Source organism: Nycticebus coucang, chromosome 7 (assembly GCF_027406575.1).
Source record: "Nycticebus coucang isolate mNycCou1 chromosome 7, mNycCou1.pri, whole genome shotgun sequence".
NCBI lineage: Eukaryota > Metazoa > Chordata > Mammalia > Primates > Lorisidae > Nycticebus > Nycticebus coucang.
The window spans coordinates 87,746-111,435 of record NC_069786.1 but is presented as its reverse complement, the minus strand read 5'-3'; the positions used below and the strand labels follow the sequence as shown (position 1 = coordinate 111,435).

Genomic DNA, 23,690 nt, shown 5'->3' with positions numbered 1-23,690 from the left:
GAATACATGAGCGGTCTCTGCACATCTCTGGGATAGAAAGGGTATGAGGTGAGAATGACAACAGATGACCACAGGGAATACTTTATGGTAGCATTGTTATTCACCAAGAGGCATGATGTCTGGACACACGACATCAGACTGGCTTGGAGCTAAGGATGAAAAAGAGGACAAGAGTGAGAGGGGAGGTTAAAAGGGTATTGATTAAGAGATTAAAGGATACTAAAATGCTGTATTTCTAACAGTGGCACCAATTAGTAACCTGCTCTTTACCCTTCCAGAGTACATACACTTGGATTTAATCCCCACCTCCACCCCAGGCAAAACATACAGAGCATAGGCTCCTGGGATTCACCTTTAGGAAAAATATCAGATATGCCGGAAGTCGTGGCTCAAGCCTATAATCCTAGCAGTCTGAGAGTCTAGGGAGGGTGGATTGCTGGAGCTCAGGAGTTTGAGACTAGCCTGAGCAAGAATAAAACTCCTGTCTCCATTAAAAATAGAAAAACTAACCAGGTGTGGTAGGCACCTGTAGTCCCAGCTACTCAAGAGGCTGAGGCAAGAGGATTTCTTAAGCCCAAGAGTTTGAGGTTGCTGTGAACTATGATGCTACGGCACTCTGTCCAGGGTTATGGAGTGAAACTCTGTCTCAAGAAAAAAATTACTTTCACCTTTAGAGAAGGTGAAAGTGTCCCATTTTGGAAATTGATATTCTTGAATAAGGTCTCTTCATTCTGGAACACAAGTTAGACAAAGTCCAAAAACAACACTTTGCTTACACATCCTAAGCAAAATCAAGCAGTGAGTGTGTCCTACCCAGAGCTCCCACTTAGGGGAGGATGTGACTGAGACCTGGTTCTTCTCATATAATAACAGGATAGAGAGTCAGAGGTCACCAAATGCTCCAGTTTAGGTCCTCCAATAAGCTGACACCTGCATAAATTAGAAAGGAAGTCCATGTGTTGGGGAGTGTCAGTGATAAAGTGTCATAGGTTGACACATGTAAAAAGGTCGGGGGCAGGAAGAGAGCCTGAGACTACAGTACAGGAAACATAAGCATTGTCAGTGGGGAAACCCAGAGCACAAGCTGTCCCAGCTCAGCAGAAATGGCTCAGCTCTCAGTCCACACTGTGTGTGTTTGCTTACTCACTAACCACAAGCAGTCAGCACAGGAGTGGTGCCCATGGGACTCCTGCAGTAAGTTGCAAACGTGCAGCAGGTGAAGGCTGTCCCTATTCTCACAGCTGACAAACTGGAAGCATCACGACGTTTGACCCATGGGGCTCTCCCAGCCTGTCACATGTTAGGCTGTAGTAACCTTTGATAATAAACATCAGGAAGATAAAAAATCTATATTCAAGGTTGTCTGTGTGGAAAATTCTAATTAAAATAGTGAGCAACTCTACAAAGATAAAAAAGGAATTATAAATAGGGATTGAATAACTAAACTTCAAAAGAAATCTAGAACCATCTTGGGAGAAAAAAGAAAACAGAATTACTTCACTGGGTCCTTAAGAAGTACCAGAGATTTCTGGTTTCAGCTGCTACAGATAAAAGGCTGGATGTCTCTACTCCCATTCCTAAAGTAAGAAAAAAGTTGAACAAACTGAAAAATCAATGACTTTTCTTGGACCCATCAAAGAACTGAAGTCCCAGGACAAACCCATCACCCTGAAACATGGAGAGTCACAGCTAAGATGTGCTAATCTATAAACTAATAAGAACACTTATTTTGACTTTGACAAACTGCCAGAGGCTAAATGTGGACTAGAATGAGTGAATAAACACTTGAATTTACAGTCAAAGGGGCCCATACACTTTCCCGGGTTTTAATGCCAAGAAATACACCACGTTCTTATGGTGAAGTGCCAAATGGAACTCCTAGTGATTCTGGCAGAGAGGGAAGAGCAATTATTGTGAAATATGTTCAGAGGATTCTTTATAACAAAAGCCTACTCCTGGGTGGGAGGAGGGGGGCAATTTTACCAGAACCATATCAAAACCGGTGAAAGGGCAATTGTTTAATCTAGCTCCATCTACACTTCTTGTCTCACTTGAGGAATGGGGGTAGCTAAGAAATGCTTCTGTGTGTCTCAGTATGACTTAGACTAAAATAAAGACTGAGAATTCTTTATAAGATTAGAGAATGTTTCACCTCCTTCACACTTTGCCCTGGAAGTCTGCACTGGGTCCTTCAGAATCTTGGATTTCTTTGTCTTGCAGAAAATCCACCATAGCTGGAAATAATTTAAAAGATTAGGTAGTGAAAGGAAAGGATTATAACAAACAGGAAAGGGGGAATCATTGAAATTTGTTCTTGGAGCCCATTACAGAGCAAGGATAAGAATTATAGTAAAGTCAGGCTGGGGGCAGTGGCTCATGCCTGTAGTCCTAATACTCTGGGAGGCTGAGACGGGCTAATTGCTTGTGCTCAGGAATTCAGAGAGGAGCCTGAGCAAGATTGAGTCCCCTGTCTCCAAAAATAGCCAGGCATTTTAGTGGGCACCAGTAGTCCCAGATACTGGAAGGAAGGGTGGTGGCTGAGATAAGAGAAGCACTTGAGCCCAGGAGTTTGAGGTTATTGTGAGCTATGACGCCATGACACTCTACCCAAGGTGACAAAATGAGACTCTGTCTCAAAAAAAAAATAATAAAAATAATTGTAGTAAAATCAGAAATAATCATACAAACAATAGGAAAATAGGATGAAATATTTAAGGTGATGAAAGAAGTAACCACTAATTTAGTATGTGTCAAAGGGATATTTATTCCAATAGAATTGAATACATTGACCTTGAGGAATTATGAAGGTAAGGAATGCTTTCTATTCCAGTGAAGAATTAAACTGAGTCTTAAGCTTTGGGATCATGATAGTTTAATTGTCACTTAAAGTAGTGAAAGTGTGTTGGCGCTTTAAACAGCAGGTTCTTGGGTGGTCAAAGAATTGAAAAGCACACCACTGGTGAACACAAAAGAGCAACAAAAACAGATTAAGGTGACTGTTCATTGTGAAAAAAGAAAACCTGCTTGCCACACTCATGGAAATCTGTCCATGTTCCTTCCAGGGAGGCACTTCAAGCCACACCAGGATGTACCCTGGCCAGAGGCTTTCAGTTGACACACCACTTCCAAGCAGACAGGACAACCAGGAAGAAATAAAGAGGCCGTATTAGAGTACTCAGAGTTTATTGAAGGATATAAAAAGGCTCTACAAAAGTTAAAAAAAGGCTTAACAGTAGATGGGTAGCCAAAATGGCTCACCAATCTTTACTCAAATTTCTACTTCTTATATACCCAAAGCTACCTACCCTTTCCCAATGTGGTATTCTTTCTTAATTTGCATAGTTCACATAATTGCAAAGATCATATTAACCTTTAGTATAACTCAGTGACTTATTACAGCATTCCACTTCAAAAGTTAATCTCCTAAATCAAGCCACCTAAACTATTCTATTTTAATTAGAATTTTCCACATATCTTTAGGGTGGGAGCTAAATTTACAAAACAGTAAGAATGGGAGACAGTGAAGGTCAGGCAGGACCTACACCAACCAGACCAGCTGTGCTATGCCTGCCTTAGCCTGCCTGACTCCATCTGATTCTCACTACATGTGCTTTCACTCTGATGCAAGATCAACATCTGTTGTGGAATTAGTCTCAAACACAGCATCATTCACTGTGCAAGAAAAATTACTTCTCCCATCTCACAACCCCCTCTCATTCTACACAGGGGCCCCCTGCCCTGTTATTCTATCTGCCTTCAAGTAAGTTCATTCTTACATTAACCTCTGGCCCTGTGCTTTGTTTTGTCAATTTTAACTATTTACCTGAGGGTTGCTCTCTTCTTTAGGCAGAGGTTGCTTTTTGCTTTTCAGAGATTCCCTTCACTAGGTAATTGTCTTAATTCATTCATGCTGTCATAAAAAGATACCTTAGACTGGGTAATTTATAAACAATAAAAATGTATGCTTACAGTTCTTGTGGGTGGAAGGCCCTTTATTCCTTCCTTTTTTCCTCCATCCCTCCCCTCCGTCCCTTCCCTCCTTTCTTGCTTCCTTTCATTTCTTTCTTCTTTTGTCTCAATAATTTGGTTAGGACCAATTGCCTGAATGAAGCTAGAGTTTTATTGATATACATCTCCCTTTAAGAGAAATATCAAATGTGTTGGGAAAATTTCCTCACCACAAAATTATGAAAAATCAGCAAGTTTAGGTAGCCACGTTTTCCCTTCCAAATGAAGTATTTGAAAAACTGATCAAAGACAGTCATTTATTTTTATTAAAGTGTCTGCTAACAACAGAGACGAGACCAGAGTGAAAAAAAGAAGCTAGGTCATTCATGCTTCTCAGGGAAGCCTATCTTCAAAATTAGTCATTATCCTTATTCTTCTCACATGGCTGGAGAGTCACACAGCATCTCAGGGACTTCTGGCAGAGAGCAACAAGTTCTTCATTTTTCTCACAATAATTCACACATCTCCCTTTAAGCTTGAGGCATTTCTCATCAAAAAATGAATTCTTGGCTACACAAGGGAAGGAGCCAACTGGATTAATTCTCTTTTCAGACATGTCCAGATATGAGTCATATAATTAATTAGTGAAGATTTTTTTACAAGCTGTCATAGTGCCATGTCCTGCTGTTTAGATAAGATGAAAGGGCAAATATCTCCTATTTGGTATTTTTGTCTTTTTTCTCATAGGGTGAAATATCAGGAAGAATAGATTTGCCTTCCAACATTTGAGATTATGCTCTGTGGGGGCTTTGGGAAACAGAAGCTATTGTTCTTTTATTGAAATATGTTGAGGTAATTATCAGCTTCTTCCTATAAACACCTATGGAGCCCATGACTTCTTCAACCATACTCTCAAAGATTGCTACTTGCTCAGGGTCAAGCAAGAACTAAGATTGGGGAGATGGCTCATGATGGGATAAATATATAAAAATTAAAAAAAAATTACTATTATAGACATAAAGTAAAGAAGCTATTTGGAAAAGCTTGATCTGATTTCTCCTCCATATTCTAACAAAACATTAGCTGTAGGAAGCAGATGCTTTAGAGCAGTCTGGAGGAGTATGTTCGGAATGGTTCCCAAGACATTTCTAACATCATTTTGCACAGAATTCCAGTTCCAGTTTTACTACAAGCAGCCCTGGGGTTATGAACTAGATAGATTCTGTAGGTTAGTTCTTAAGTTGAATCTGTATGTAAGTTGGAACAGGTACATTTACCTATTAATGGTAATAGCCTCCCATTCATAAGTACGAGTCATATGTAAATCAGATGTTTGTAATTGGGGGACTGCCTATACTTCATCAGTTGCAATCATAAAAGTAACCTGCTTCAAGTTAAGGACAGACAATATATCTTATCAGAATCAGCATTGTAGAGTTGCCTACTTTGGGCATATGTAATGAAGGTGACAGATGTACAGAGATTGCATTAAATGTCAAAATACAAGGGTGTCTAATTCATGTCTATGTGAAACTTAGCAACCAGATGGATTAGTGCCAGCATATGTGCCACTCATTATCTAGGGTCAGAATCTCAGTCCATTAGTATAAGTACCCCACCGTTTCAAAGCTAAGTGAACCCAGGCTTCCACCGCAAGGTCTATGTTCTTTCTGCCCTTCTAGAGATAGATAATTCAGGATGGAAGTATATGACCTTGTTGTGACAAGAATCCTTGTACTGTATTGGTGCCCACAGGCATCCAGTGCACTATCACAGATAGCCTGTAGATATTGTGTGTGAGTGTGCATATGGTGCATTAATACATTGGCTTCATTTAAATATATTAGATATGCTTGGCTTCCGTAGCACAATGGTTATGGCGCCAGCCACATGCAGCGAGGCTGGTGGGTTCAAACCTGGCCCAGCTAAACAACAATGACAACTGCAACAAAAAAATGGCTAGGTGTTGTGGCAGGCACCTGTAGTCTCAGCTAGTTGTGAGGCTGAGGCAAGAGAATCACTTAAGACCAAGAGTTTGAGGTTGCTGTGACCTGTGACGCCACAGCACTCTACCCAAGGCGACATAGTGAAACTCTGTCTCAAATACATGTATATATATATTAGATAATTTTCTAGTAAATAAATTTGTAGTGTGTTGACTTGTAATGAAGTGATCTAAAAAGAGCACCTCTGGTCAGTTTCCAGTGCATCAAAGCCAGATGAATGGACACAGCACCACTGTAGGTCTTAAAGCCTCCTATTCTCCCATAAGCAATTTTCAGACTTGTGACCTGAGGAGCCCTTTCTTCAGCTCTCTGGAACCTGGGATGAGTATAGTCTTAGACTGCAACTGGAGCCATCGTGGTTTCCCAGGAGCATGAGAAAATGAAGAGAGCTCTGGTGTGGGGAGGGCATTTTAAAGGCCTCTTGCTGTGGCAAAGCAGAGTTGAACACCATTCCTGGCTTCTCTCTTGCTTATCTGTCTAAGAATCTGTTTACCCCATCTGAGATGCAATTTTTGCATCTGTAAAATATATGTAAAATGGAGGGTTCAAACCAAAATGTTGCTCTGCATACCATTAAATTAAAAGTAGAAAAGAGTTTCCCTTGAAGGCATCGGCTTTGGAGAATTAAAGGAATTTTATGTGAAGTTGTTATTATTGCATGCAGCTTTATGGTATTTAAGGAATGTTGGTTAAGGAATGGTATTAAGGAATGTCATTCTAAGTTGAGCTGTTTTATCTATTGGCATCTGGCATGAATGCACATCATATATCTCTAAGCTCCATTCCTTTTATCTCTCATTCTTTCCCTTCTTTGTCTTTCTTCCTTACCTGTTATGATCTCTAGCATAATCATATTTTAAAAGGTCCTCAGACTGCTACCCTTGCTTTTAATATTTTTCCCAATATATATTTTTTTGGTACCAAAAGCCATCTTACCTGGCTTTTCTTTATTTCTACAAACCCATGACAGCACCTCCTAGACAATAATGGAAAATGCAAAGGATTTATGGAAGAGGCATAAGGAGGAAGGTTCCTCCAGTAGCAGATGGTCCCCTGCAGAGGAACTGGACCAAGGCTGCATGTGCACTATGGCTGGTGGACCCTTTCTCTGGGACACCACCTCTGATCACATTCCCTATAAAGATACTCATGTTACCTGGGGCCAGAAAGAGGAGAACAGCAAAGAAAAAGATGAATATCTTCATGACTCGGAGGGTCTTGAAAGAGCAGCACAGTGTCCATGAGAAAAGGACATCCACATTTATACATTTTTCCAGAACAAATAACACCTTGATCAGTGAGCCTTGTCAGGAAGGCAAAGATTCTCATGCTCAGCTGAGCAGAGCCCACAAACCTCAGCAGATTATCATCTTTCTGATTTTGGAAAGTTCTCAAGAAGGAAAATGGGGATGTCAGAGTACAAAAGATGCAGAAAAAAACAAAAGATCTGGAGGCCAGGAGTTTGGATTTCTAATCAGGGCCTGTTGGTGTAAATGCCGATGCTGCAGAGAGACAGCCTTGTAGCCTTCAGGAATAAGCTCACTCTTGCAATGTTAAGAAAAGGGGGCAACTCAGCTACTCGGGAGGCTGAGGCAAGAGAATCACCTAAGTCCTGGAGTTGGAGGTTGCTGTGAGCTGGTGTGATGCCACGGCACTCTACCGAGGGCCATAAAGTGAGACTCTGTTTCTACAAAAAAAAAAAAGGTGGTGGGGCAAGAAACAGACTACACAGCATGGGATGGCATGTAGCAAAGTTCTTTATTCGGGGTCTGATTTTATACACTTCTAGTCACATACACACTTAATCTATCATCTGTTAGTTTCACCATTACCTCATTTTACCTATCTGAAATTAACTTGTAAGGAAATATCCTGTTACCACATCAACACAATCACTTCTGCAGTAAACATTCTTTTCTAGACACTAATCTCTTGGGAAGGTATCTAAATAAAGATCACAAAGAAGAAAACAGCCACAGGGAACAGAGTTAAAGGAAGAGTACCTTCAAGCGTTCATTCAGTTTACCCAGCATGAAGAAACAACTGTGTTTCTCCACAGGGCAGAACACCTATAGACCTCTGACAATATGTTTTTGACATATGTCAACCCTATCTATCAACCATATCTCCGAGGAGGGGCCGCTGCCCTTTGGCCTCAGGCTTAATGGGGTGCACAACTTCAGAGAATCAGCTTGTGGAATTTTAACCCCAGGAAAGCCAGCTCTGTGTGTAGCTCAGGGGGGCCCAGGCTCCTTAAGCCTCTACAAGAACAGCAAACCATTTTTAATTCACACTGAGTTCAGTTTGTGTGCTTGATGTAGGATATGTTTATTTCTAAATATTATCTTACAGGGCTGTATTCCTTAATGGCTTCAATTCATCCACATGTAAAATGAGAGTAATTATGTCATATTTCAATGATCAGTTAAGAGCTGGCACTGTAGTCAAACTGAGTCTGAATTGTAGATTCAACTTTTTAGGTTTTTTTTCTTTTGAGGCAGAGTCTCACTTTATTGCCCTCAGTACAGTGCTGTGGCTTCACAGCTCACAGCAACCTCCAACTCCTGGGCTTAGGCAATTCTCTTGCCTCAGCCTCCAAGCCTCCCAAGTAGCTGGGACTACAAGTGCCCCCCACAATGCCCAGCTATTTTTTTGTTGTTGTTATTGCATTTTGGTCAGGGCTGAGTTCAAACCCACAACTCTTGGTATATGGGGCCGGCACCCTACCCACTGAGCCACAGGTGCTGCCCTCAGATGCAAACTTTATGAGCTGTGTAAAGTTGGCAAAATGCTGAATCTAAACACATATTTTATTATTTATTAAAATAATCATAAATCTTGCTGTATGCTGTATACTTTAGTTTTACATACATCATCTCATTTAATCCTCACTTTGCTGAATATGAGCTCAATGGACATTTGATTTTGGATGTCAAGCAAAGACTTTGTGTATGTGTATTGTATTCTAATTGTTAAAACTTGTGTAGATGTCTAAATATTCTTGAAATCCTAAACAAGAACAGTGCCTTTAACACTGTGACATCCTCTCCCATAAGAAAAAGTACTTGAAACATTACAGGCTTCTATCAATTCCATTAACTCCTTTTCCTAATTTGGAGTAAATCAAAAGTGGTTGGAGAGAAAGCCCTGATTATCCACTTTAGTTCTTCCCCTTTGTGAGGTGGAGAGTGAGATGACCTTCTTTAAAAACAACATAATATTAGGGAGATAAACATACCTCTTCATTACCCGTTATTATTATTACTGCTACTATTAAAAGTTGGAATACCTGGTGATACCTGTGGCTCAAAGCAGTAGGGCGCCAGTTCCATATACCATAGGTGGTGGGTTCAAACCTGGCTCTGGCCAAAAAAAAAAAGAAGTTGGAATACCTTAGGCTTGGTGGCTGTAGCACAGTGTTTTCTGTGCCAGCCACATGCACCAAGGCTGGTGGGTTCAAGCCTAGCCTGGGCCAGCCAAACAACAATGACAACTGCAACAAGAAAATAGTCAGGTATTGTGGTGGTTGCCTGTAGTCCCAGTTACTTGGGAGGCTGAGGAAAAAGAATTATTTAAGCCCAAGAGTTTGAGGTTGCTGTGAGCTGTGATGCCATAGCACTCTACCAAGGGTGACATAGTGAGACTCCGTCTCAACAAACAAAAAAAGTTGGAATACCTTAGAAACATATGTTGAAATATCATAAAACCAGGAAAAATGATTGATGTGTTACTGAAAACATAGTTTTCATATGTGATCTACATAAAATCATCAATTTTCTTCTTCTTCTTCATATCTCCCACTTCCTGTTCCTCTCTCTCCTATCTCTTCACTTTGTCTTTTTTATGATGCAGTATCTTACTCTGTCACCCAGGCTGGAGTGCAGGGATGTGATCATAGCTCACTGCAGTATTGAACTCCTGGGTTCAGTGATCCTCCCACCCCAGCCTCCTGAGTAGCTGAGACTATGGGCATGCACCACTACAACTGGCTATTTGGTCGCACTATGTAACCCACATTGAAAATGAAGAAGCTAAGGAAATTTTACCCCAAAATATGACTCTTTGATATAAAGATTATTTTGAGTTAAATGCCATTCATAATCAGGAGGCATTACACGAGGGCTTTCCTCTACCTACCTAAAATCTGAACGGCTGTGGACTTCCTTATCACTTTCCACATTCTCCCCCCACTTCCAAAAGCCATCTATAAAGGTTTTTGACCCTCACTGGGACAAGACCCTCATTCTTCTGGTAAGACCCCATGCACATCATATTTGGAAATAAACCTTTCTGTTATTAATCTACCATAATTGGGAGTTGATCTTTCAGCAAACCAGACCAAAGGGAAAAAGGCAGGTTTGGCCATGATCCCTACAGTTGCTGTAGTCAGTAGGATCGCAAAGCCACTCTGCTCTCCCAAAAGTCACAGCAGGAGGATTGGAACCCTGACACCAGCCAGAACATGGTGAGATATTTTACTTAACAGTCAGGTTCCTGGTCTTCCTCTCTGGAAGATCCAGTTGAGCAGATGGTAAAAGTTCATTGTTCTTTCCATATTTAAGATTAATAAGAGAAATGTTTTTGTTGGTGACAAGTCTTGTAAGTGACTCTGGTATTGGTATATTTTTAGGTACTTTGTGGTATATGAATGTTCATATTGTTTGATTCCATCTCCTCTCAGAAATAGCTTTTATTGTTATTGTTGTTATTGCTTGTTCTTGTTTTGTCACCTGTCTTTCTGTGTCTTTTTGTCTAAAGAGGGTTACAATAGGGTGGAACTTGGGCCTAGCTTCCCATCAGCCCAATGTTTAAACCAGCCCTGCATACCAGCCAGTTACATGGTTCTGGCTAGTGTCTTTTAAGACAAACTTTGTTGTGGGTCTCTGAAACGAAAACTGTATGAGGTTTCCCTCTGTTCCTGTTTTATGTCTCTGAGCTTGACTTTCTTTTTTTTTTATTTATTTTATTTTTTTGTAGAGACAGAGTCTCACTGTACCACCCTCGGGTAGAGTGCCGTGGCATCACACGGCTCACAGCAACCTCTAACTCTTGGGCTTACGTGATTCTCTTGCCTCAGCCTTCTGAGCAGCCCACCACAATGCCCGGCTATTTTTTTTTGTTGTTGTTGTTGCAGTTTGGCCAGGGCTGGGTTTGAACCCGCCACCCTTGGCATATGGGGCTGGTGCCCTACTCACTGAGCCACAGGCGCCGCCCTGAGCTTGACTTTCTGACTGAGTGAGAATTCTCCCCTCAGTCTCCACCATCTGGAGGGTGTGATTTGAAGGGAACATGTGGGGTGGCCTGTCTAGAAAGACTGGGAGTCTGGGACACATAAGATTCTAAGCAGCACACTGTGTGTACTGAACAAGCCAAGCTCTGAGGAGTGAGTCTATTGTCATTGTCTATTCTAATATAAGTCTCTTTCTGAGAGTGAATTTTTGGGACTCTTGGAAATGGGTTTTTCTATGAAGAGGCCTGAGGCCTTATAAAAAGGCATCAAATTGAATCACTTTTGGAACAAACATACCATTATGATTAATGACCAAAGATGTAAAAAAAAAAAATACTTCTAGATTTTCTTAAAACTTTCAGAGATCTCTTATTTGAAATAATTATGTTATATTAACACAGAAATTAGATTAAAAGAAAAACACATAATGTTATGGCTAGCCCTAAAATTTCTGACAAAATTAAAGAACAAATATCTGATTTAAAACAAACAAGCAAACAAAAATCTTTTGAACACTGCCCTCTAAGAATAATGATGAGCAAGTTTATTTCATAGTCTAATGATTAAAATTCTATATTTTCATCTCAGCAACCCTAAGTTTGATTATTGAGCAGAGAATGAACCTGTTCTAGCTTAATATTTATAACTTGTACTGTTCATTAGTTCTTTTCCCTTCTATGCACAACTTTTGCTTTCCTATATTCTGTAGAGATAGAGACTTTTAATATTTATGTATAAATGATCAACTGAAAAGCTAAGATTCTAGAAAATATGACTGAACAAAATTATAAGTTACATCTTGTTCATAACTTTTGTGGATCTTGTAAAAGCTGTTCTCCACCTCTTAAAATATTTCTTACATCTTTAATTACACAATAATATTGATTAAGCCTTATTAGTTTCATTCATAAGATAAAACTTTAGCTGCTTGTCCTCAATAATGTTTGATCCATTCATCTTCACTCCTTTCTACTCTTGCCTCTCTGAGAATCAGAGAAAATCATAGAATTTTGGCCAATCAAAAATGGTCAACTGTTCAAACTGTATTTAAATAAGACAAATACTGAGCTATAGCCAATCCAACTTTTATTTTTATACTTCACTTTCTCTTTTCTGTCCATACATCTTCTCATCATTGGAGTTTCTCTATAATGTATTGTTTGAAAAGAACAACAAAAATTAAAAGAAAACAACAACAAAGAAAAAATATTGTTTGGGAAACTGAATCTTTGTCAAAGAATGAGATTCTTGCCTTTTAAACCTTCTAATGATCAGTTTATCCACTTGAATAATTAACTACATAGTAAACTGTGATCCTGTTTTGTGAAAAATGGTTTTTTGAGAGTAAGAAAAATTAGACAGAAAGGAAAATGGCATTGTGAAAGAAAAGGTCTTGTGTATTAAATTTTATCCTGAAACAGAATGATTATTTTAGAAAATGAAAGGCAGGGAAAACCAGAAGATTTAGATGTTTGTAAATTGTCTGCAAGTTGAATGAGTCTCATTAAAGGAAATTTGTGAAGAAATTTGCATGTGATCTAGTGAAGTATGTATTGCCTTTAGAATCTTTTGGGTTGTAATCTTGTTTGAACAAATGTTTTAAGTCTTTGATAATTGACAAATCTTTCAAAATCAAAACTCTAAATTTGGTATTTTTGAAATAATAAAACCACTGAAAGTCTGAGAAAGACATATTAGGCTTATTCGGTATGTTAAAAATGTACAAGAAATATTGTCAAAAATGAAATGGTGGGCGGCGCCCGTGGCTCAAAGGGGTAGAGTGCCGGTCCCATATGCCGAAGGTGGTGGGTTCAAACCCAGCCCTGGCCAAAAAAAAAAAAAAAGAAAGAAATGGTGGTTAATTTTCTGTAAATTATATTTTTATATGTTCTAATATTATAAAATATATATATAATTATAAAATATATAAAGTCTGTCTTAATGTATTTTGTCAGTAATAATCTTAATTCCTCTCAGAAAGTGTTCTGTAACTGGCTAAATCCAAAGTTTGTCCTTCAAGAAAAATAGTAAAAAAAAGGATGGCAGGTTCTCTCAGATTCAAATTTCTGATGACTTGAGAGATTTAATGCCATCGGACTAAAAGGAAACTTCCAGAACTTTAACTAGAAAGCTAACATGTCCATGAGTATTGCTAACCTGTGAAATACTCTTTACTCAGTTAAGCTCTGTTAAATTTAATTTTTATCAAAAATAGTTTCAGAGATAGAACTCTCAAGGACTCCCAGAAACAGAGACCCTAAGCACCAAAAGTCCAGGTAAGGTATGTGCTTAACCTGTGCACGCTCTCACTCCAGCTTAAGCCTTTGGGTAAAATCTCAGATTCCAAGATCCCACAGATTTATGTTTTCAACTTTTGAGTTTTTTTTTTTTTGGTGTTGTTTTGTTGTTGTTGTTAAGACAGAGTCTCAAGATGTTGCCCTGGGTAGAGTGCCATGGCATCATAGCTCCCAACCTCCAACTCTTGAGCTCAAACAATCCTCTTGCCTCAGCTTTTCTATTTTTTAGTAGAGATGGGGGTCTCACTCTTGCTCAGGCTGGTCTTGAACTTGTGAACTCAAGCAGTCCACCTGCCTTGGGCCTCCCAGAGTGTTAGGATTATAGGCATGAGCCACTGCAACTGGCCTCTTGAGTTTCTTTTTCTTTTTAAACAAAAATTTTTAATTCTGTCTTAAATAGTAACAGAAACTAAAATAATTGTAAAATAAAATTAAATTTGATAATTAAATTAAACCTTACTGAAAGTTGTTACCTAGCTAGTAATTACTTAAAACAATAAAATAAGTAATTCAAAGATTAAGTCTGAATTAAAAATAGTAACATTTAAAAGCCAACTAGTAAAAATTCTTTATAAAAACTATTCAATCTATAATATCAGATAAATTACACAATAAACTAAACAAATTCCCTAGTTCCCTTTTAACTATTTGACTTACACTTTTCACCCATCACATGGAGATATGTGAAAATGGGGGATGATTAAGAAAAAATTATATATATATATAGTTGATATTGCCCTACAATCTATAAAATCTCTGACCAAATTATTTTCAAGTGTACTTCCATTCTGTAAATCTTACCAAATCTCTGGAAGAGACCAACACTCTTTAGGGAGTCTCCAAAGACCCACTTTGCCTTTTGTGGCACTCCAAATTGATTTTGTAGATTTACCTCCAGCTTTAGGCTTTTCTCACTGCTTAGTTATTGTCTGTATGTTAAGCGGATGGACTGAATGTTACCCAACCGGATGTGCAGATGCTACAACAGTAGTAAAGAAATTGGTAACTGAAATTCCTCCTCCTCCTGATTGAATCAGATTAAGGGACACATTTAACAGCAGAAACAAATCATCCACTTGCAAAGGCTCTGGGTTACTTATAAAAATTTCATACTCTATATCATCCTCAATCCTCAGGACAGGTAGAACATAAAAACCTAAACGTAAAGAGAACTTTGGCAAAAATATGTCATTGGACTTAAATGGCCAGAAGCATTACCTCTGGCCCTTATAAAAATTCTTAACATCACAAGTAGAAGATATGGATTAACATCCTTTGAAATAATGTTTGGTAACTCTATGTCTACTGGCAACTCTAAACCTCCTGGGCTGAATGGAAAGTATAGAGATCTGAGTGAACACTTTGATACCACGACCAGCTGTATACAGGCACTAACTAACATATTCAGACCATATCATCAACAGTTGAAAAGAGCATGGCCTCCACCAACTAACAAGCCTTGCCATCCCTTTCAACCAGGAGATCATGTACACATCAAAGTTTTTAGAAGAAAACATGTACTGTCACCCCGGTGGGAAGGCTCTTATTAAGTACTGCTAACCACCTGTGCTGCCATAAAAATAAAGGAAAAGCCCTCCTGGATTCACATGAGCCATGCCAGAATACATTGACACAGTTGGAGGATGACCCCTACAGGTGACCTAAAAGTAAGGATTTCCAGGGCCAATTCCAGGCCCCTGAAGCAGATGACTCCATGAAGTAGACAACTATTTCCCAAGATCACAGATGAAGAAACCTCATTCAAATCTATACACCTTTCCTTTAAAACCCCCAATAGTCACTTTTAAACATTTTTTTCTTTAAGCATCCCCCTCCACTTTCAGAAATAACACATAGGAAGCTGAGTGAAGGTTGCCTCAATCCATCCCATTCTCTCTTCTTTTTATCTTCCACTGTGACTCTTCTTTCAAACTGTGTTTTACTTTTACCCTTACTATTTTTTCCAGCAGGTCAAGCACAGACCTGGTACCCTTTGCATCAGTCTTTCAAACTCTGGCCACACTAATCAATCTGATTGCTGGTTATGCCAAAATCTAGATCATGCAAGGGAACTTGAATTCATTTTTATCTCTGCTGATATGAGGGCATAGTAGAACCAAGCTGGAAAATGAACAAATGATAAGATGTGACATCAACATCCAGAAAAGAAGCACCATACAACTTTATCCAATAGTGAGACACCTGGATGCAGAAAAACTGTGAAAACTCAAGAACTGTCTTTTGTTCAGGTAAAGTCACTAGAACATAATTTTCTCCTCTGCATTGAAAATTAGAATGATGCTGGATCTTTTCTGGGTAATATCCTGGAACACTATTGTGACCAAACCCTATGGTTTGATTCTATGGTGGTGCCAATACTAAACTTCATATTGACAATATGTGTCAAATTACTATATGTTATGAACAGCCCACAGGTCAGGCCTGTGTAATTTGGGATAGTTCACTCCCTCTCCTATTAAACTGCTAGGCACTAACAATTACATTTATATAGACCAAATGTCTGGACTAGCTTAGCTAGGTAATAGCATCAAGCCATATAACTGCCAAAGCCTTAGTCAAAATCCCTTTTATATTAAATATTCCTCTCCCTGTTCTGTTCCTACAAATTGACAGTGACACAAGACAACTGGATATGTGAACATGCCAGTGAGGAGGAGAAGACACAGCAAACTCCAAGCTGGAAGGTCACAGGTTCTAACCTGACTCTATAAATAACATTGGTCTTTTTATCTTGTGTGGTGATAAGGCATACAAATGGTTCCCACCCAAATGGTCAGGGTGCTATGGACTTGGTTATCTGACACAAATGACAGTCAAATACAAACCTGGGCTCCTTTGTTCATGAGGTGGTAACTTATAAACATACAAAATGTGACATTATAAGACATCCCCTTGAATGGCATAATTCGAAGGTTTTTTTTTTTTTGTACAGACAGAGTGTCACTTTATCACCCTCACTAGAGTGCCATTGTATCGCACAGCTCACAGCAACCTCCAACTCCCGGGCTTAGGCAATTCTCTTGTCTCAGCCTCCTGAGTAGCTGGGACTACAGGCACCCAACATAATGCCAGGCTATTTTTTGTTGTTGTTGCAATTTGACCAGGGCTGGGTTTGAACCTGCCACCCTTGGTATATGGGACTGGCTCCCTACCCACTGAACTACAGGTGCTGCTCAATTCAAAGTTCTTTTTAATGCTCAGGATTCTTTATCCAGTAACTGGAACTTATGAAATTTTAAGAGAAGTCATGAATTTCTCCGTGTTAATAGAACAAGAGCTCAACATCACCATGTAGGCATTGGGAACACTTCAAACAGGTTAACAGCCTAGCATCTGTTGTAATTCAAAATCACCGCATCCTGGATGCTTTGACAGCTCAAGAAGGAGGAACTTGTGCTGTTATTGGGAGGAAATGTTGTCTTTACATAAATCAGTCAGGGCAAATAGAGACTGGTCTACATCTCTTAGAGAACAAGATAAATATTCTTCATTAAATTAATGAAGCAAAACCATTTTATTGAGCTGGCCTATTCCCAGGAAAAGGAGACTGATTTAATGGAGTGTGGACAAATGTGCTTAGATCTGTTCTTTTCTGCTTATTCATTCTCATCCTAATTTCTGTTCTTATATCTCTTTTCAAGCATCTTATTACTAAATTACTAACCTGCTCTCTGTTCACAGTTACCAATTCAGCTCTTAATGTGTGAAAATTCTAGGGAAGTTCCAGACAAGGGAATGAAGGAGCTAAGGAAATTTGTCCCCAAATATGACTCCTATATTCTGGTTTCTCTTCAGATCATACAACTCTTTCTCCTTTTACCAAAATATGACTCCTTGGAATAAAGATTATTTTAAGGTAAAAACCATTCATGATTAGGAGACATTAAATGAAGCTTTTTCTTTATCTACCTAAAATCTAAAGGAGCCTACTGGCTTCCTTATCACATGCTAGTAGACCTGGCTCCAAGGTCATTTGAAGCACAATACCCATCTCTCAGGTTAATTTACAAATCAATCTATTTCCTTCCATCTACACATTCCCCCTAACTACCACTTACTGACCTATACTTTCCACATTCTCCCCCTCTCCCCTCCAAAAGACATTTATAAAGGTCTCTGACCCTCACTGGGACTTTGGGTAATCATTTTTGTGATTCCCCCCATGTGCATGGTGTTTTGAAATAAACCTTTCTCTTATTAATCTATCATAATTGTGAGTTGATCTTTCAATGAACCAACCAAAGGGAAAAGGGCAGGTTTTGTCATGATCTCTACAGAGATGTGAGTTAAAGAGTAGACACCACTGGAGCAGGCAGGCATGGAATACAGTTGGGTAATCATTCTTGTGGTTGAAACTGTTTCAAGAGGTCAAACTTCATCTTGTTTTTCTATGACTAGTTAATCCCAGGTCAAGACTAGCTACATAATTTGCTGGTTCTGGTGCAAAATAAAAATATAAGGTCTAGGAAACAGGTACCATGAAAAATATCAAGTATAAAGACTTCCTTTTGTCCTGGATCTCTCAATCTAACATAGTACTACTTGCTATTTACTATATAGGGATCAGTATGAAACCTGCCCTTTTCCCTTGACCTTGTGCACTGAATGATCAGCTCACAATTATGATAGATTAATAAGAGAAAGGTTTGTTTCCAAATACCATGCTTATGGGGGAACCACAAGAATGATTACCCGAAGTCTCAGTGATGGTCACAAACCTTTATAGATGACTTTTGGAAGGGAGGGGGAGAGTGAGGAAAGTATAGGTGCAGCAAGTGGTTGCTAGGGGGGCTGTGTGTAGATGGGTGGAAACAAATTGATTTGTTGATTAATCTGAGAGATAGGTATCTGTGCTTCCAATGATTCTGGGGCTAGCTCTATTAGTAAGACCTTCCTTCCATTGTTATTCGAGCACCAAGAGTTTTCAAGTGTGAACATTTCTCAGTATCAGCTGGCCAATAAAGGACCCTGTACTCAATTTGAACAGGGTGCTGATGTTTTCTTTATAATTCCACTCACATTGGATACAACATTTGGAGGCCCCAGTGAGATCTTGCCAGCTGGAGGATCAGTCTCCCTGTGTGGCCCCCTGGTGAGGGCAGAAATTATAGGAGGTTGTGCCCCCTTAGATGTTCCATGGCCCTGTAATTTCCTGAAATCCTTCTGAGGGATTTGGAGGAACTCATATGAACTGCACCAAAATCTTGGGTCCAAACTCCCTCTTGAAAGGTAAGTGTTCTGTTTCTGTCTAAGTGTAGTTTGTTTGTGTTCAGGAAGTAATGTTACATTCCCAGTAATGGGCCACAAATGGGCCCATTTTGTCACTGGCATGCCAGTGCTACTGGGATGCTGGTGAATGCCACAGGGAAGCAGGTTAGCATGTAGGGAGGATGACAGGGGCCCGAGAAGGAGGCATAGGGACTCCTAAGTGCTGCCTGGTTCTGGGTAGGCCTGTCCCAGGTTCCTGGAAACACCAGGATGCCAGTTGTGGGTCTCAGCATCAGAGGTGTGTGTCCAATTTGTGTATGCATTTGTTTGTCATTGTCATCGGTGTGTCTGTTATTCTTATTGTCTATCCTGACATCAGTGTGTCTGTTTTTCTTATTGTCTGTCCTGATAGAATTTCTATTCTTTTTGATTGGGTTCACAATCATGGAAACTCAATAAAGTAACCCCTGACACCACTCCAGTGCATGTTAAAGAACTTTACTGCTGGCTTCTGTGATGACTATGGAGTCCAGTTTTCTAAGAACTGCCTCCAAGTTCTCTTTGAAGTTGAATGGCCCAGATTTAATGTAGGGTGGCCTTCTACTGGATTTCTTGACCTGGCTTTTGTGACTGTAGTCCATTAAGTGGTCACTGGGAAGCCAGGTCACCTGGATCAGTTCCCCTACATTGATCAGTAGTTGATTTTAGTCCATAACCCCCCTCCCTGGCTTTGTGTGTGTGCAATGTGTACAACAAGGCAAGACTACCCAAGGAAAGAATAGGCTGGTAGTTGCTGAATGACACACAGGAACTGGCATCAGCACTAGGAGATATTTAAGACAAGGTAGAATTAGTCCAGAGTTCCCACTATTTGATTGGAATCAGGGGTCTGATCAACCCCTGGGTGTTAGATAGCTAGCAGGACTGGTGAGAGGCATAGGAGAGGGTGTAGGTATGGTGGGACAGAGACTGGACACCAAGTATGGGGCTCTGACTTCCTCTCACAGGGGAGTGTTGGTTTGCCTCCTATGACTAAGCAGAATTTCTAGTAGAAAGTCACGGCTGCCCAGATTTAGAAATGAGTTGGAATTGTGTGCATATGAGTGCTTGAAAACTGCCTGAGATAGGTAATAATAGGCAGGGTTTTGTGCACCCCCACTTTTCACGGGGCAAAATGAATGTGAGACAGGCCCTTGTCTGTATCCCTGTATGTAAAGTGTTTGCGGTTTGTCTGAGGGAAGGAAATGAGAAGCACATGGGGAAGCCCTTCTTGTTAGAAACTGTGCTGAAGCATTTTGAAAAAGAACTTACAGGAGACTACTACACCATGTCTCTGGACAGATTGAGAGCTTTGAACAGGAATAACTCAAATACCTTGAATGTTCAGGTGATTGTGATATCCTTTAGGATAAAGTTGGCTTTAAACCTGTTATTAAAATTCAAATGTTCAGAGATTATAAATCTGCAACTCTGTAATATTTCTAAGTTTGCTGGATTTGACTGTGAGCTTGTGTTCTTGATTTTAAATCTCTGGGATTCTGTGAGGCCTAAGGGCATGTTCCCTATACTTAGGCCAGCAACTACAGGGCCCAGTCTAGCCCACATGGCCCCCTCTTCCCTGCCCCAACTTTACTCACTGGCTATTCTAAAGAGAAACTGTATTTTGCAGGTTTTCTGCTTTCTGTCTTAGATTCAGATCCAGTCCTTGGTGGCTATCTTTGCCACGTGGCCATGTGAGATTTAGGAAGGCAATGAAAAATCATCAGAAAGAATGCCTGTGTTATGATTTCGTTACTGGAATTTCCTTTTTTAGTGAGTCCTTGATCTCAGGGATTGGAGAGTTGAGCCCATAGGCCACAAATAAATGATAAAATGGGATTTTGTTGGACAGAAGGGCATACAGAGAGAGTGAAAATGCCAGAGCTTCTGGCAGTGGGGAGGAGGCCCAAATCAAAGGTCTTCTGCATGGGTCCTCTGTCTAGGAGTAAATATTATCCCTAAAAGAAATTTTGGACAGCACTTGGTAGATGGAAAAGCACCTTTACAAGCTGAATGAGTGTTTTAACAAATAAATGAATGCAGTTCCTCCCCTGGGGCAAGGTTATTAGGTCTTTGCTGTTTTTGTTGTAGGGAGGGGATAGGGTGTGTTCTCCCTGTTCAGGCTGTTTTGTTGTATGCTCCCTATTCAGGCTGCTTTGTTTGTGGCCTGTAGGGTACAGCCTGTTTCTGCCTCAAGATGGGAGTCTTATTTCTGAGCTCACCTGAGTCTAAAAAATGTGGTTGGGGTTCCTGTCTAGCCCTGAGTAGAAATATCCTGTATCAATGGTACATTGATAAAATAAAATGTCTATCATTTTTAAATGTAATAATTTGGTTGTCAAATTTATTTAGGAAACTGAGTCTTTGCCAAAAAATAAGATTCTTGCCTTTTAAACCTTCTAATTATCAGTTTAGCCAAGTGAATAATTAACTTCATAGCAAACTGTGATCCTGTTTTGTGAAAAGTGGTTTTTTGAGAGTAAGAGAAATTAGGCAGAAAGAAAAATGGCATAGTGTAAGGAAAGGATCTTGTGTGATAAAGTTCATCCTGAAACAGAATGGTTATTTAAGAAAGTGATAGGTAGGGCAATCTAGAAGGTTGACAGCGTTTGTAAATTGTCTGTGCAGGATTGAATAAGATTCATAAAAGAAGATTTGTGAAGGAATTTGCATGACATCCAGTTAATTAACAGGTATAGCCTTTAGAACAGTGGTTCTCAACCTGTGGGTTGCAACCCTTTAGGGGTCGATTGACCCTTTCACAAGGGTCGCTTAATATCAGATATTTACATTATAATTAATAACAGTAGCAAAATTACAGTTATGAAGTGGCAATGAAAATAATTTTATGGTTGGGGGTCACCAAACATGAGGAACTGTATTAAAGGGTGTGGCATTAGAAAGGCTGAGAACCACTGCTGTAGAATCTTTTGGCTTGTAATCTTTTTGAACAAATGTTTTAAGCCTTTAATATTTGATAAACCTTCCAAAATCTAAACTCTAAATTTGGTCTTTTTGAAATATCAAGACCACTCAAAGTCTGAGAAAGACATATTAGGCTTATTTGGTATACTAAAATTGTATAAAAAATATTGTAAAATATAAAATAGTGGTTAATTTTGTGTGAATTATGTTTATATGTATATTCCAATATCATAAAATATTGATCTGTATTAATGTATATTGTCAGTAATAATTTTAATTCATCTCAGAAAGTGTTTTTTGTAACTGGCTGAGTCCAAAGTTTATCCTTCAAGACAAATTACTGGAAAATACTGGGAAATTCTCTTGGATTCAAATTTATGATGTCCTTGGATACCATCGGGCTAAAAGCAAACTTCTAGGACTTTAATCAGAAAGCTAACATTTCCATGAGTAATGCTAACCTAATTTCAAACAGAACAGAAATCAGTTACATGGAACTGAGCTGATTCGTTATGGCTTTTTGTTTAAAACATTGCTGATTCTTTCTGTGTTCTGCTTTCCAGAAGTCAAGAAAACAATTTTCTGTCTTTTGAGCTATTTGTAGCTTTCAGCAATATATATATATAGTTCTAGGCTGAGTTTGAAACATTTATTTTTTTCTCTCTCCTTTATTTCTCCAGAATTTGAAATCCATTTGTAAGTATTCTTAATTTCTTACAATATTTATTTGCATAAGTTAAATAAGAATCTCTTTTGTTCTATAAGGTTGGCACTGATGAAGGCACTGGTTGTTTTACCAAGGCTTTGATGGGAATAGCATTTTCAGAGGTGTACAAATGTGTTAAGGAATTAAGGTTGACTTTATAAAGCCAACAGAAAGCCCTTTGGAAAAAATGGCCAGATACCCCTCAATAACATTTCCTGATCTGTGGTGAGTATAGAGTGTCACTTTCTGACAAGTCTGGAAATCACAATTTGCTTGGGGACCTCAAGAGAAGAGGAATTTACCCGAGGTATCAAATGGCACAGATGAAACTTGGGCTTGTAGAAGGCTTTCAAATCTAACCTGAAATTCTTTATAAAAGGTTCCAGCAAAGCCAATTTTAAAGGGAGGAAATAGCTTAGATGACTAATAATTATTCTTCCTGCACTTTATGCAAATAATCAGACCCATTATACTGAAAGTACAGTTTATTTTAGCAATTGAATTAGTTATGCTATAATTTATTTTTAGTGAAGTGAGAAATTAGAAAGAGAAAAATGGTTCAAAAGAGGGGGGGAAACTGTGGCACACCTGTATTAGATTCTAGACTTATTTGCAATGCCAGCTCATAAAATGAGACATAGTTATTATACTAAACTGGTCTCTTAAATGGGACTAAGAGACTGGCCAATAATGTACACAGCTATGATTTCATAAATAAATAAAGAAAGAAAGAAAGAAAAAAGAAAAAAGTATAGGATTATGTACAGTAGTTATATTTGTTCTGAAGCCTTAAGGCTCAACAAAGGTCGCCTGTTGGCTACACTGGAAAAAAATTGTGCAGTATTAAACATTATCTGTTGTGTCTATATAGATACCTCATGAAAAAACTGGAACCTGAATGAGAATTTCTCAGGAAATGGTGTGACTGTAACACAGCCTTGTAAGTGGCCCCATACCCAACTGATGTTCAGGAATATTCACTTGAATGGTCCAGAACTTTGGACAACTGCTGTTCTGCAGGGACTCTTCTTTTTTATTGTTGGGGTTCATTGAGGGTACAACAAACCAGGTTACATTGATTGCATTTGTTAGGTACAGTCCCTCTTATAACTGTATCCCACCCACAAAAGGTGTGTCACACACTGAGACCCCCATCCCCCTCCCTGCTTCCCTCTCTTTGTTCTTCCCTTCTTCTACCCCCACTCCTTCCCTCTTTTTGCTCTCCCCTTCTCCCACCCCCCACCATGTACTAGGTCGTTAATTGTCCTCATGTCAGTATTGAGTACATAGGAATCTTGCTTCTCCATTCT

General features: G+C 39.2%; 1 protein-coding gene across 1 annotated transcript; it reads right to left on the bottom strand.

Annotated features, from left to right (window-relative positions):
* Window positions 1–96: 96 nt before the first annotated feature.
* Window positions 97–7,159, bottom strand: LOC128590423 (beta-defensin 106A-like). The gene is made up of 3 exons (XM_053597740.1): window positions 7,111–7,159; window positions 4,390–4,518; window positions 97–149 (listed from the first exon to the last, which is right to left on the bottom strand). Exons 1-3 carry the CDS (start codon window positions 7,157–7,159, stop codon window positions 97–99), a joined length of 231 nt encoding a protein of 76 aa, XP_053453715.1.
* Window positions 7,160–23,690: the final 16,531 nt, after the last annotated feature.